The sequence below is a fragment of the Molossus molossus genome, unplaced genomic scaffold (assembly GCF_014108415.1).
Source record: "Molossus molossus isolate mMolMol1 unplaced genomic scaffold, mMolMol1.p scaffold_m16_p_14, whole genome shotgun sequence".
Taxonomy (NCBI): domain Eukaryota; kingdom Metazoa; phylum Chordata; class Mammalia; order Chiroptera; family Molossidae; genus Molossus; species Molossus molossus.
This window is the reverse complement of record NW_023425349.1, coordinates 11,102,767-11,115,306: the sequence shown is the minus strand read 5'-3', so window position 1 is coordinate 11,115,306 and position 12,540 is coordinate 11,102,767. Positions and strand designations below refer to the sequence as shown.

At 37.6% G+C, this 12,540-nt stretch overlaps 1 protein-coding gene across 12 annotated transcripts in view; it reads left to right on the top strand.

The window, feature by feature from the left end:
- Positions 1-12,540, top strand: part of RABGAP1 (RAB GTPase activating protein 1) — a 149,893-nt gene that overhangs the window by 69,739 nt on the left and 67,614 nt on the right. For 11 of the 12 annotated variants that reach the window (XM_036260827.1, XM_036260828.1, XM_036260834.1 and 8 more), the window contains 3 exons: positions 658-832; positions 5,943-6,036; positions 10,041-10,191. In XM_036260827.1, coding sequence (XP_036116720.1) covers positions 658-832; positions 5,943-6,036; positions 10,041-10,191 — 420 coding nt within the window. Of the gene's footprint in view, positions 1-657; positions 833-5,896; positions 6,037-10,040; positions 10,192-12,540 lie in introns of those variants that run through there. The other variant, XM_036260836.1, reaches the window with a different exon arrangement.

The window sequence follows — 12,540 nt, the reverse complement described above, 5'->3', positions numbered from 1 at the left end:
AAATATTGTACTGGTAAAGTTTTATATTCCCCATTCTTAATTTTTAATTTAGGTCAGTTTAGACTGTTATATGTTCACCTCAAAGTAAAACCAAAATACAAACCAATTTTAGTTATCAAAATTTTTGTGGATTCTACTAATCTCATTTCTACCACTAACTTCTCCTCTCACTCCCTAGTTGTAGCTTTCAATGGAAGAAAAGTTTCCTACACTGTTTTAATCAAGCTGGAGGACTGGGGTGGGGCATGGAAATAAGACTTTCTTAGTTCTAAACTTTATGTTTTAGAATATTTTAAAACATTTTTTTATGTAGAATTTTGTAAGGAAAACCTTGTAGGATACCTTAAAGTAACTTGGAAGCCACAGAATGGTTAAATTTTAGTTCATTCTTAGTAAATATTGGTTGACTATTTGATAATATAGTCTTAAGACAATAAGTAAAAGTGCAGAACTAGAGTCCTGCTCAATAAAAATCCTATTTTCCTGAGGGTTTTAAAAATCTAAACGTACACTTTTCTATTTACAAAAAGTTACTTTAATATAGCTATTTAAAGTATTACTTTTTAAATCTCACACCTGTATAAAGTCAGAAGTAGTGCTCAATTAACAAGTAAAGAAATTTACCACTTAATAAAATAATATTTTTTCATCTTCAAGATAAAGCAGAAAGAGAGAAAGAGCAATACCGATACTTTATATGAAGTTGTGTGCTTGGAAAGTGAATCAGAAAGAGAGAGGAGGAAAACTACAGCCAGTCCCTCAGTTCGCCTGCCACAGTCTGCATCTCAGTGCTCAATGATACCGTCTCCTCCTGAAGATGATGAAGAGGAAGGTAAATTGTAGGGAGAGCTTCAGTTCTGTTTTGTGGTGGAGGACTTTAATTTTATCAGGGAATTGATAATGTAACATAGCATTTGGAATTCCTTCAATAATTGTAAGAGTCTACTATGTGCAAAGGACTGTGGGAGATCCAAAAATGATTAACTCAGGACCTTCTTTAAAATAATTGTAATCAAGTTGGACAAAATGAAATGTATAATTAGTCTTTTTTATAAAAATCAGTCTGGTGCTATGATAGATTAGTGTATTTGTGTAAATTTATACAGCTTCCACTTGAATGTTTTTGTCTCATTGGATTTTTTGGTTAATTCTCACCCAAGGATATTTTTTTATTGATTTTTAGACAGAGTGGAAAGGAGGGAGCCAGGGGGAGCACTGATGTCATTGATGTGAGAGAGAAACATGAACCAGCTACCTCCTGCACACCCCATACCAGATTTTGAACCTGAAACCCGGGAAGGGGCCCTGACTGTCGATCAAACTGGGACCTCTCAGTCCATAGGACAAAGCTCAACCAACTGAGCCACACCTGCTGGGCTCATTAAATTCATTTTATAGAGTCAAGTTCACTTGCCAAAAGTGGCTTCTACATATGTGCCCTGGCCAGTTTGGCTCAGTGGTTAGAGCGTCGGCCTGCGATCCAGAGAGACCTGGGTTCAGTTCCTGCTAAGGGCATGTAACTTGGTTGCAGTTTGTCCCCCGCCCTGGTTGGGTTGTGCGGGAGGCAGCCACTCGATGTGTCCCTTTCACGTCAATGTTTCTCTCTCTCTCTCTTCCTCTCTTTCCCTTCCACTCTATCTGAACAAAAAATGGAAAAATGTCCTCGGGTGAGGATAATAAAAAACATACATATGACCCTGTCACAAAACACATATATATTTAAATATACATATTGATATTTATACATTTTGGAGTTTGTACACTGATAAATGTTAGGAATCAACCAGTTGGGGTTTTCCCTCTTTTTTATGGTTATTTCTATGAACTAATCTGTCAGTCTGTCAGTCTCTGTTAGATACATAGAAGTGAGAAAGGGAGGGAAGGAGCACAGGACATGTGAAAGTTTGGGGGGCATTTTCTAATTTATGATTTATTTTTAAGGGGGGGAAAGCTGATTACAATAGAAAGTTATATGAAGCATGTGGCTATCGGAGGTTCACAGGAAGTGTTCTGGATACATAGAGGAGAACCCATTTTTCACTGTGGGAATGTGATGTGGGGCATATGAAGAGTAGTTTTAGCCCAGCTGCAGTGGCTCAGTGGTTGAATGTCGACCCATGCACCAAGAGGTTGCCAGTTCGATTTCTGGTCAGGGCACATGCCCAGGTTGTGGCCCCAATCCCCAGTGTTAGGCATGCAGGAGGCAGGCAGTCGTTGCTCTCATTCATTGATATTTCTGTCTCTCTCATATCAATAAAGAAAAATTTAAAAAAGAAAGAAAAAGTAAATTTTGAGCTGGGACTTGGAAAATTCAAGGAGAATTCAGCAGGACTATCTGGGCTGGTTTGGGCTCTCCTGGCCAAGAAAGTGCATCAACAATAGCACAGAAATGGCAGGAAAGATTGATTAGGTTAAAAGAAATAATATTCATGATTATATGGACTTTTTCAAGTTTAGAGCAAGCTCTGTCTTTATGCTTTCCATTGTTCTCTGTAATTTCCACTTGTCCTATGACTGACTAATCAACTTAGGATCACTTATTAGTAGTAATAATGGCCACCAATTACTAGATGCTTAGTGTGTGGTAGACAGGTACTTTGTTTATAAAATAAAACAGGACTAGGTTTATATAATCCTTGCCAAAAAACCTGAAAAATAGGATTCATTATTCTTACTTTGCACATAAGGAAATGGAATCTCAGAAAAGTGTGTTTGCCAAGGTCACAGAGCCTGAAATAGCAGGGAGGATTTAATTCAGGTCTATGAGTTAACAGTCTGAGCTCTAGTCTGTCATCATTTCTGTGCACTAGTTCACATAAAATAAAATACTTTATTTTAAAGTACAAAGAAAGCACATGTATTATTTTTGGAGAAGTGGCTGATACACTTTAGAGTCTCCTTGCAGAGCCAGTTTAAGTCGTGTGTTAAAACTGGGAAAGGTGGACTTGTTCCTGCAGTTTGAGACTGTCTTCTATATAACTGGTGGTCTTGAGACTTGCAGTTTCCCTGCTAGATCAATACTGCTTAAGATGGCAAAGCAAGTAAAAGTTTACAGGACTCTCCTCCACTTAAGCTCAGAAATAAAAGCAAAAACTACCAAACAATTGAGAAAGATACTCTGTTATGAAATCAGAGAATGTTCAAGTCTCCATACTAGAGAAGAGAAGTTAATATCTGCCAGTGACAAAGAAACTGGGCCCAGCTAAACAATGCCATTAGGACTCACATCTAGTTCTAGTCTGTAGCAGGCATAGATATTTAAATATAATTGAAGGGGTTCAGAAGTCCTTTACTGACAATTAACTAGGGAGAGATCAGCACTAATGGCAGCATGGCAGAATCAGGGAGCACTAGAGCACATGCTCTGTGAAGGAAGGGACTGTGACCTGTTTTGCCCCACATTGTTTCCCTTTTGTATAACAATTCCTGGTATGTAATACCATGCTGACTGGGACTGAAAAAGACTGTGTAGCCATGCCATCTTTTAATTCTCTTTAACCCACTATACAAACCAGGGAAACAGTCCTGTTGTGATCTGTTAGCTCCCTGGAAAGAAATAGGTACAGACCTCTAGAGAGGCTCCTTATCCTTAGGACATTTGTGCTTACGGGGCAAAAAGCCAACAGTTGTAAAGAGGGTGTGGAGAGGATTTTAAGAAACAATAGCCTGAGCTTTAGCCGGTTTGGCTCAGCAGTAGAGCGTTGGCCAGCAGACCAGTGAGTCTTGGGTTTGATTCTGGTCAAGGGCATGTACCTCTGTTGCGGTTCGTCCCTGGCCCTGGTCAGGGTTGTTCGGGCAACAACTAGTCAGGGTGTCCCTCTCACGTTGATGTTTCTCTCTCTCCCTTTCTCTCCCTCTCTCTCACTCTATCTGAAGATAAATAGAAAAATGTCCTTAGGTGAAAATAAAAACAAAAAAGAATAATAGCCTGAGATTTAGACTGCTGCTCACTCCCCACTCTTAGGTGCATGGAGTGCTAAACACAGATTTCAAACTACTACTATCCAGATTTGTTGTAAGATAGGTCTAATCTCTTTGAAGGAATAATCAGTCATCTCTTGTAAATTTTAGTACATTTTTGTAGCTGCCTTCCCCCAAAAAGCTGTATCATATTGACATTTTAATGAGTAGAAAATTACTTGAAGCATTAGAAAGTAGGGCCAGTTCTGGCAAAACAGTCAAGTACAAGTTTATCTTGTGCCCTGAAGCCTTGCTTTTTTCCTTATTCATCCATCTACAGAGGATGTCTCACATTCATTGTGACCTCTTCCTTATCTCACTATCAAAACTCATGATAATGCCCAAGGCAAATGTAAGAAAGTTTAATAATAAGTATCATGGGTTTCTGAGTCCTTAAAAAAATCAGTTTGTAATGTAATTATCAGGTGTGTAAAGCTCCAAACTTCATTTAGGCAAGTTAAAACAGAAAATCTTGAAATAGCACTGGTGAGGACATATGAAAACAGGTACTGTTGTACCCAACCAGTGGAAATATAAATTGGTAAAACCATTTTTTTAAGTCTTTTATTTTTTCTTTATTAATTTTAGAGAGAGAGAGGAAGGGAGAGGGAGAGAGAGATAGAAACATTGATGAGAGAGGACATCTATTGGCTGCCTCCTGCATTATCCCCACTGGGGATTTGGCCCACAACCTGGGCGTGTGCCCTGACCAGGAATCAAACTGGGGACCTCTTGGTGCATGGGACAATGCTCAACCACTGAGTCATACTGGTGAGCATATCTTACCAGCTTTAAATTTGTATTTAAATTTACTTTTCCTAATTACTTGAATTAAATTTCAAATGGTTCATTTTTAGTTCTTTTAATAGTTTTGTTCTTTCTGTTATAAACTAATGTATGCCATTGTAGAAAATTGTGAAAATGTAAAGGAGAGAAAAATATATAACTCCCATCATTCAAGGGCAATAATTATTAATATCTTGGCATAGTTCATTCCAGACTATTTTCTTTTAAAAAATTAATAGACTGTATTTTCTAGATCAGTTTTAAGTTTAAGGGAGGAAGGAAGGGAGGGAGGGAAAGAGACAGACGTGGATGTGAAAGATACATCAATCAGCTGCCTCCCACACATGCCCCGAACCTGCAACCTGGGCATGTGCCCTGATCAGGAATTGAACCCATGACCTTCTGGTTCATTGGACGATGCTCCAACCAACTGAGCCACACCACCAAGGCAAAGCTTTAGCTCTTGATGTTTTTATGTCGTATTTTGCCGAATCATCATGTAAATAAATGTCAACATACAATTACATTGTAAACACATACCGTAATTTAACAATTCTCTATTCTCCTATTGTTGGACACCTAGGTGGTTTGTAGTTTTTTTTAATATGTTTTTATTGAGTTTAGAGAGAGGAAAGGAGAAGGAGAGATAGGAATGTCAATGAGAGAGACATGAATCGGCTGCCTCTTGCATGCCCCCTGCTGGGGATTGAGCCTGAAACCCAGGCTTGTGCCCTGACAGGGAATCGAATCAGCAACGTCTTGGTGCATGGGTCGATGCTCAACCACTGAGCCACACTGGTGTTCAACCACTGAGCCACACTGTCAGGGAGATTTCTAATTTTTTTAACTTCTGTAAATAAGACTGCTGTATATTTTCATGCATAAAGCTGTTTGCTTTGGCAAAGGAGAGAGAACACACCATATTTTGAGTTCTGTTATTTTATAATTAAATGGCTCTCTTCTACAGTTGACATAATATAGACCTTTGTGGAAAACAAAAGAGAAAGAGAGAGATCACAACAACATTCCACCTAGGACCATTTTTAATTTTGTATTTATACCTGAATACTAAAAGAGAAATTATGACTTATTCTTCCAGTAAAATCTTTCAAATCTGACTGTTCCATTTCCATGTCATTCCTCTGGATAGCATAGCCACCTCTTTTACCTTTCTGTGTGTGTTTTGTTTATTGAAGATAACGATGAACCCCTCTTAAGTGGATCTGGTGATGTATCCAAAGAATGTGCAGAAAAAATTCTCGAAACATGGGGAGAACTGCTGTCAAAATGGTAAGTTAAAATAGTTCTTCTTTTCATCTGCAATTCTATTATGTTTAGTTTTAGAACCATTAATAGAAACCTAAGTATGAGGTTCATGTTCTAGAATCTGTTTTTAGACGTTTTTGAGGGTAGTAATAAATATCTGAAATCAACATTCAGAATATTAGAAACCTAATAAATTCTCATTGCTGTGGAAGATATTTATTCAAACATGGAGTCCATAGTGTGAATGACTAAGGACAGACTCCTTTATATTGAAGAGTTTAGGAACCAGTAACTGGTTAAGATAATACACAATAATAGTTAAATAACACACAACAATCAGTTAAGTGTAAAGGACACTCACAGAATCCATAGAGCCACAGATGAGACCCCAGGTAGGATTTGTCCTTATTCTTTTTTTTTTTATCCTCAACCGAGGACATTTTTGTTGTTGTTGTTTAGATAGAGTGAGAGAGAGATAGAAACATTGACGTGAAGGGGACACATCGAGTGGTTGCCTCCCGCACGACCCAACCAGGGTCAGGGACAAACTGCAACCAAGGTACATGCCCTTAGCGGGAACCGAACCCGGGTCTCTCTGGACCACAGGCCAATGCTCTAACTGCTGAGCCAAACCGGGCAGGGCAGGATTTGTCCTTATTCTTATGTGCCTAAGGTGACAGAGCAGAATGTTATAAACATGGTATATATTAACTGCTCTACCAATTACTTTTTCTACTAACACTTGTAAAATTCTGGAACTTCTCATCAGCTCAAGAGATAGTTTGACAACAGTGTTAAGGAGTACTATTCTGTAGACCAGCGATTTAAATCGTTGTGGTGCAAGAATTTTTAAAATGTTCACTACCTGACTATTTAATCAGGGGCACTGACCTCTCTTTTCTTAGACTGTAAATTTAAAAAATGACAACAGCCAACACAACAATAGCCATCTGGTGTGAATGAATCAAACTTATATCTATTTTTGTCGAATGGACAGAAAGATATATTTTTTGGTGTGTCGCAGAATTTTAGTAATTAGTTTATGTGTGCCATGAAATGAAAAAGGTTGAAAATTGCTGCTATAGATTGTCTTAAAAAAATACATAACCTGCAGGTATTTATTAATGAAACCAGAGACACTCTGATTAAGTCAGTTTGGAGAGATGTTTATATAGTTTCCTTTTCCTTCTGTAGGAAGCCAGGGTGAGCTGAAGAAAGGCTGAGCTGGAAAGTGATCGCTTCACTTCTCTCTTTCAGACTTTCTGATTATTAGGGTCATCATATAAGTGCCCCATGGGCCTATTACTTTGGGGTTTGATTTTTCTCACATTTTAACTGTTGAAACTTTTCACTCTATTCTTGGAAAAACAGTCTCGCCCTGGCTGGTTTGGCTCAGCGGTTGGAGCATCTGCTTGTGGTCCAGAGAGACCCGGGTTCAGTTCCCACTAAGGGCATGTACCTTGGTTGCGGTTTGTCCCGGCCCTGGTTGGGTCATGGGGGTGGCAACCACTCGATGTGTCCCTTTCACATCGAAGTTTCTCTTTCTCTCTCTCCCTCCCACTCTATCTGAACAGAAAATGGAAAATGTCCTCGGGTGAGGATTAAAAAAAAAAAAGAAAAGAAAAACTGTCTCTCCATTTTAAAAAACTTAATTTCCTTAAGTGACAGGACTACAAATGGGCATCATCTACTCCTAGCACTCTCACAATGCCTTACACTTTTGGTAAAATACTCTTCACATTGGGAAATATCAAGTGTGTACAGGAGGAAAATTCTAACCAAAGCATGGTTTGTCTTCCCATAAGTGGTTTTATTAAATGAACTCTGAAAAAAAAAAACCCAGGGGAATGAATAGTTCTCATTTACTTTTGCTATTGCTTTAGCAGTCAGAAGACAAACAAATTGTGATGTTCTCATCACAATTATATTTTCAGTTCAATGTCTTCGGAGTGTTTGCACTGCTGCTGGCAGGAATTTCTTCTGTATACAATGCAGATTTCTGCTCTAAAATAGAAATGTAATTGAGTCTAGAATGGTTATGTAATAGGGTATTTAAAATCATTTAGATACAGCATTTAGATTCTAGATTAGATGAACTGACCAGCATTTTATACATTGCTTGGAATTTGTTTTCTTATCAAGCTTTGTTTATTCATTTTGTTAATTCATTTAATTATCTCCTTCTTCAAATATATTAACTGAGTTTCCATGTATGAACAGTCTTCAGGGCATTTAAAACTGTTTTTCCTGGTTTCACTCATGTCTTCAGAAATAATAGAGTTTCTCCTCAATTCATTTACTTGTATTTTTTTTTTTATTATTGTTTTAGAGAGGAAGGGAGAGGGAGGTAGAAACATCAACGTGAGAGAGAGACATCGATCCGCTGCCTCCTGCACACCCCCTACTGGGGATTGAGCCCACATCCTGGGCATGTGCCCTGATGGGAATCAAACGGGGAATTCTCAGTCCATGGGACAATGTTTGATCCTTTGAGCCACACTGGCCAGGCAAATTTTTTATCATTATTATATGCGTTCTATAGATAGGAAGCATCACCATATTATGGAATTTTGGAGTCTGGTAGACAGGGCTTCACAGACTACCTGTCCTACTTCCAAGCTGTATCATATTGGGAAAGCAGAGACAAGACATAAACAAAAATGGTGGTTTCAATGAAAGTTGATTTATAGAAACTGGTGGATTTGGCTCGCAAACCGTAGTGTACCAATCCTTGAATTAAGGAGCAGAATTACTCGTGTTGTTTCTGCTCTAAACTCTTCAGTTCTTATATGTATATTTTTTTCTAAGCAAAGACAATACTGTATTGAATTGTTTATAGCTCTTGCATTAGGGTACTAGCAACACAGAATTAACCATTAAAAAAAATTTTTTTTCTTTATTATGTTTAGAGAGAGAGGAAAGGAGAGATAGAAACATCAATTGGCCGCCTCCTGCATGCCCCCTATTGGGGATCGGGCCCACAACCTGGGCACGTGCCCTGACGGGGAATCGAACCAGCGACCTCCTGGTGCGTGGGTCGGTGCTCAACCACTGAGCCACAGCAGCCGGGCAGAATTAACCATTTTTAAATGGACTATGAATTCTGCTGGAATTCTGGAAACATTTTGAGAAAAGTCTCAGACACCTTTTTATATTTTGATAGTGGTCATATTGTATCAGTAACTTCTGCTTAAATCTGATAGTCACAGGAGCTTCTCCATGTCAGAAGCCTGCTTTATTGACTCAGTAATGGTGGCTTTCAAATCACAAAGCAGGTGTGATACAAGATAGAACATTTATTGGTCTTAGAATTTGAGGGTTACCTCAGTCATTGAATTGATTTCTCTGAATTTCTTTCTTCATTTGTAACTACCACCTACCTCATGCTTGTTATAATGATCAAATAAAATTGTATGCAAAACACTTTGTATGTCAACACCAACATTTTAAGATACATTTATTTTCCTCGTTTTATAGATGAGATAGATGAAATTCAAAGACTTCAACTTGTTTTGATGTTATTATATAGCAGAAACTATCTTAATCAACATAGTCATTCAAAAAAGTCACTTGAAGCAAGGTTTACTGAAAACATTTCTTTTTATATTTATTTTAACTTAGAACAGATATTTATTTTAATTTAGAGTATATAAATACACTGTCAATTGTCAAACAGGGCCAAGCCCTTATCTTTGGCTGTGTGCCCACTGATTGGGAATTTTGCTTCATCTATCTTACATAATCCACAACCATAAAGCTCTGGTTTCTAGTTTTGCTTATTATATTTTATTTTTTAAGTAGAGCAATAATAAAGATACTTAGGAAGTATTCTGACTGCAGAATTCTTTCCTCTGCCCAGTCTTTTATAGTTATCTTGGCCACATCTGATTCAACAGCTTTATATTTTTCTTTATTAGTATGTGATCTTTATTAAGTCTTTGTAAGTCATTTAGTTTAGTTTTTATAAAAATAACACTTTTTAGAGACTCTTTCCCTTATATACTTGTGGATTATGGCTTTATTTTTAGGCATCTCAACTTGAGTGTGAGACCAAAGCAGTTGTCATCCTTAGTAAGAAGTGGTGTTCCTGAAGCTCTTCGAGGAGAAGTCTGGCAGCTGCTAGCAGGTTGTCACAACAACGACCACCTGGTAGAAAAATATCGAATTCTCATCACAAAGGTAAGGGGATGATTATTCAGCTTCAGCATTAATATTTTTGGAAATTTGTTACAAAAAGACTGTGGCTATTTGATTTCCAATAATTTTTACAATTATCTAATGTAAGAACAGAACTATTTTTTTAATGTTTTTATTGATTTATTTTAGAGAGACAGGAAGGGGGAGAGAAATAGAAACATCCATGTGAGAGAGAAACATCAGTCTACTGCCTCCTTCCTGCACACCCCCTGCTGGGGATAGAGCCTGCACCTGGACATGTGCCCTGGCGGGGGAATCAAACCAGGACTTCTCAGTCCATGGGATGAATGCTCAGTCCACTGAGCCACACTTGCCAGGCAAGAATAGAATTTATATCCACTTAGCCACACTTGCCAGGCAAGAATAGAACTTTTATACTTCTAGCCCAAAGTTATTTCTAGTGTTGGCACAAAGGAGAAGGATAGTTTTTATTCCTTGATTGACTTCATCTCAGGGTCAAAGGATGTTCTCTATCCGTTGTGTTCCTAAATTCTTTTTGACCATAATTGCATTTTTAATTAGATCAGTTGTGCTATGTAATGTGTAAAAAAATTATTTATTTTAATCCTTTTCACATGTCACAGAAATGTTCTCTTTGTAGGTAAGGCCTACTTCTAGTTTCTACAATTGGAAGAACATAGTTCTGTTATCTTAAACCAAATTCCCTTTTAGCTCTTTTCTTTAAAGTGAAGAGTTCTCATTTTTTATAGTATCCCTTCTCAAGTTCATGCATTCTCAAGGTTTTGCAAACGAAGTAACAAAAACTGTTCCTTGCACGAGCATATAGGAATTTGAAAAATAATTTTCTGCAAGATTAGGTAATGCTTTGTGCCTTTGTAACCATGTTATTGGTTTAAATTTCTATTTTTGTTTTCTCAAATTCTTGAAATGTTCATATTCAGGAAACAGTTTTTCCAGTGGTGTACTAATGAGTGAATTTCTCAGTACCCTCAATAATATATCAGAATTTTTCAGTGTGACAAAAGGTGGGACTTCTGTTAAAACTGTATTTACATCTTATAAGGGATGAATAATACTGCTATAAAATTTTTATTTGAAAAACTTTATAAGGGAAGAACGGCATTTACACATGAAATTGGATCTTTCCACATCAGAAAATGATAATTATAATTTGTTAAAAATATTCGTGTACCTTCTTATCTTATTTCCAGACAGATGTTTTTTCTTTTAAGAACTAATATTCTAATTTCCTCTATTATGTTGATATAATTGTTTAACCAGGATTTATTGAGTGCCTGTATTACAATCATTATGCTGGAGCTAGGAGGTCAAACACAGAAGCAATTAACTATCATATGGTAGACATATGTCACGTGATAGTCTGAAAAAGCACAGTCGGGGCATCAAAAGTAGTGATAAATTCAGCCTGGGAGAATAGGGGAGTCTTTGACAGGAACATCACATTTAAGATGGATCTCAGAAAAGAGCTCCCCAGGCATGGAAGGATGGAAGAGCTTTGTGCTCGTAGCATGAATGGAGAATGAGGGTATGTAACATGTAGAGCCAGCAAAGGTACACCTAGCCAGTGTTTTTCTTTTATTGGAAAGTCATATTTTGAGTGTAAAATTCTCAGTTATAACTATCTTTCTAGTTTCTCTCTTGAAGTCCTTTGAAATGTTTGGCCAAAAATTATTTCTTTTTAGGAAGAGGGGAGAGAAACATTGATGTGAGAGAGACACGGCAATTGGCTTCCTCCTGCATGACCCTCACCAGGGCCAGGGATCGAACCTATAACCCAGGGACTCGCCCTTGACCAGGAATGGAACCCATGACCCTTCGGTCCAAGGGCCGACACTCTAACTGCTGAGCCAAACCAGCCAGGGCCAAAAATTATTTCTTAAATATTTTTGGTATGGCTATTCATATAGATAATTTTAAAGACATGACGTTTTCTGTTTTTCTGGTTCCATGAAAATGGTGAAGACTGTTTTTTGAATAGGAACTTGATAATTTACGTGAGGTGTAAAAAACATCAGCTGTTAACAAAATCTGATATATTTTATTGTTTTACATATGCTGATGTCATGCATTATGTGTCACATTAAACTATTATTATGCACATGGCTAGAACCAAAAAAGATCTTTAATGATGTATATATGTTAATTTAAATTGCTCATAGATGATCAGAAAATACAAATTATTTAACCATCATAATATTGGCGAAAACTTTTTTTTCTTTATTGATTTTAGAGAGAGAGAGAGAGAGAGAGAGAGAGAGAGAGACAGAAACATCAATGAGGGAGAACATCGACTGGCCGCCTCCTGCATGCCCCCCACCGGGGATTGGGCTCACAACCTGGACATGTGTT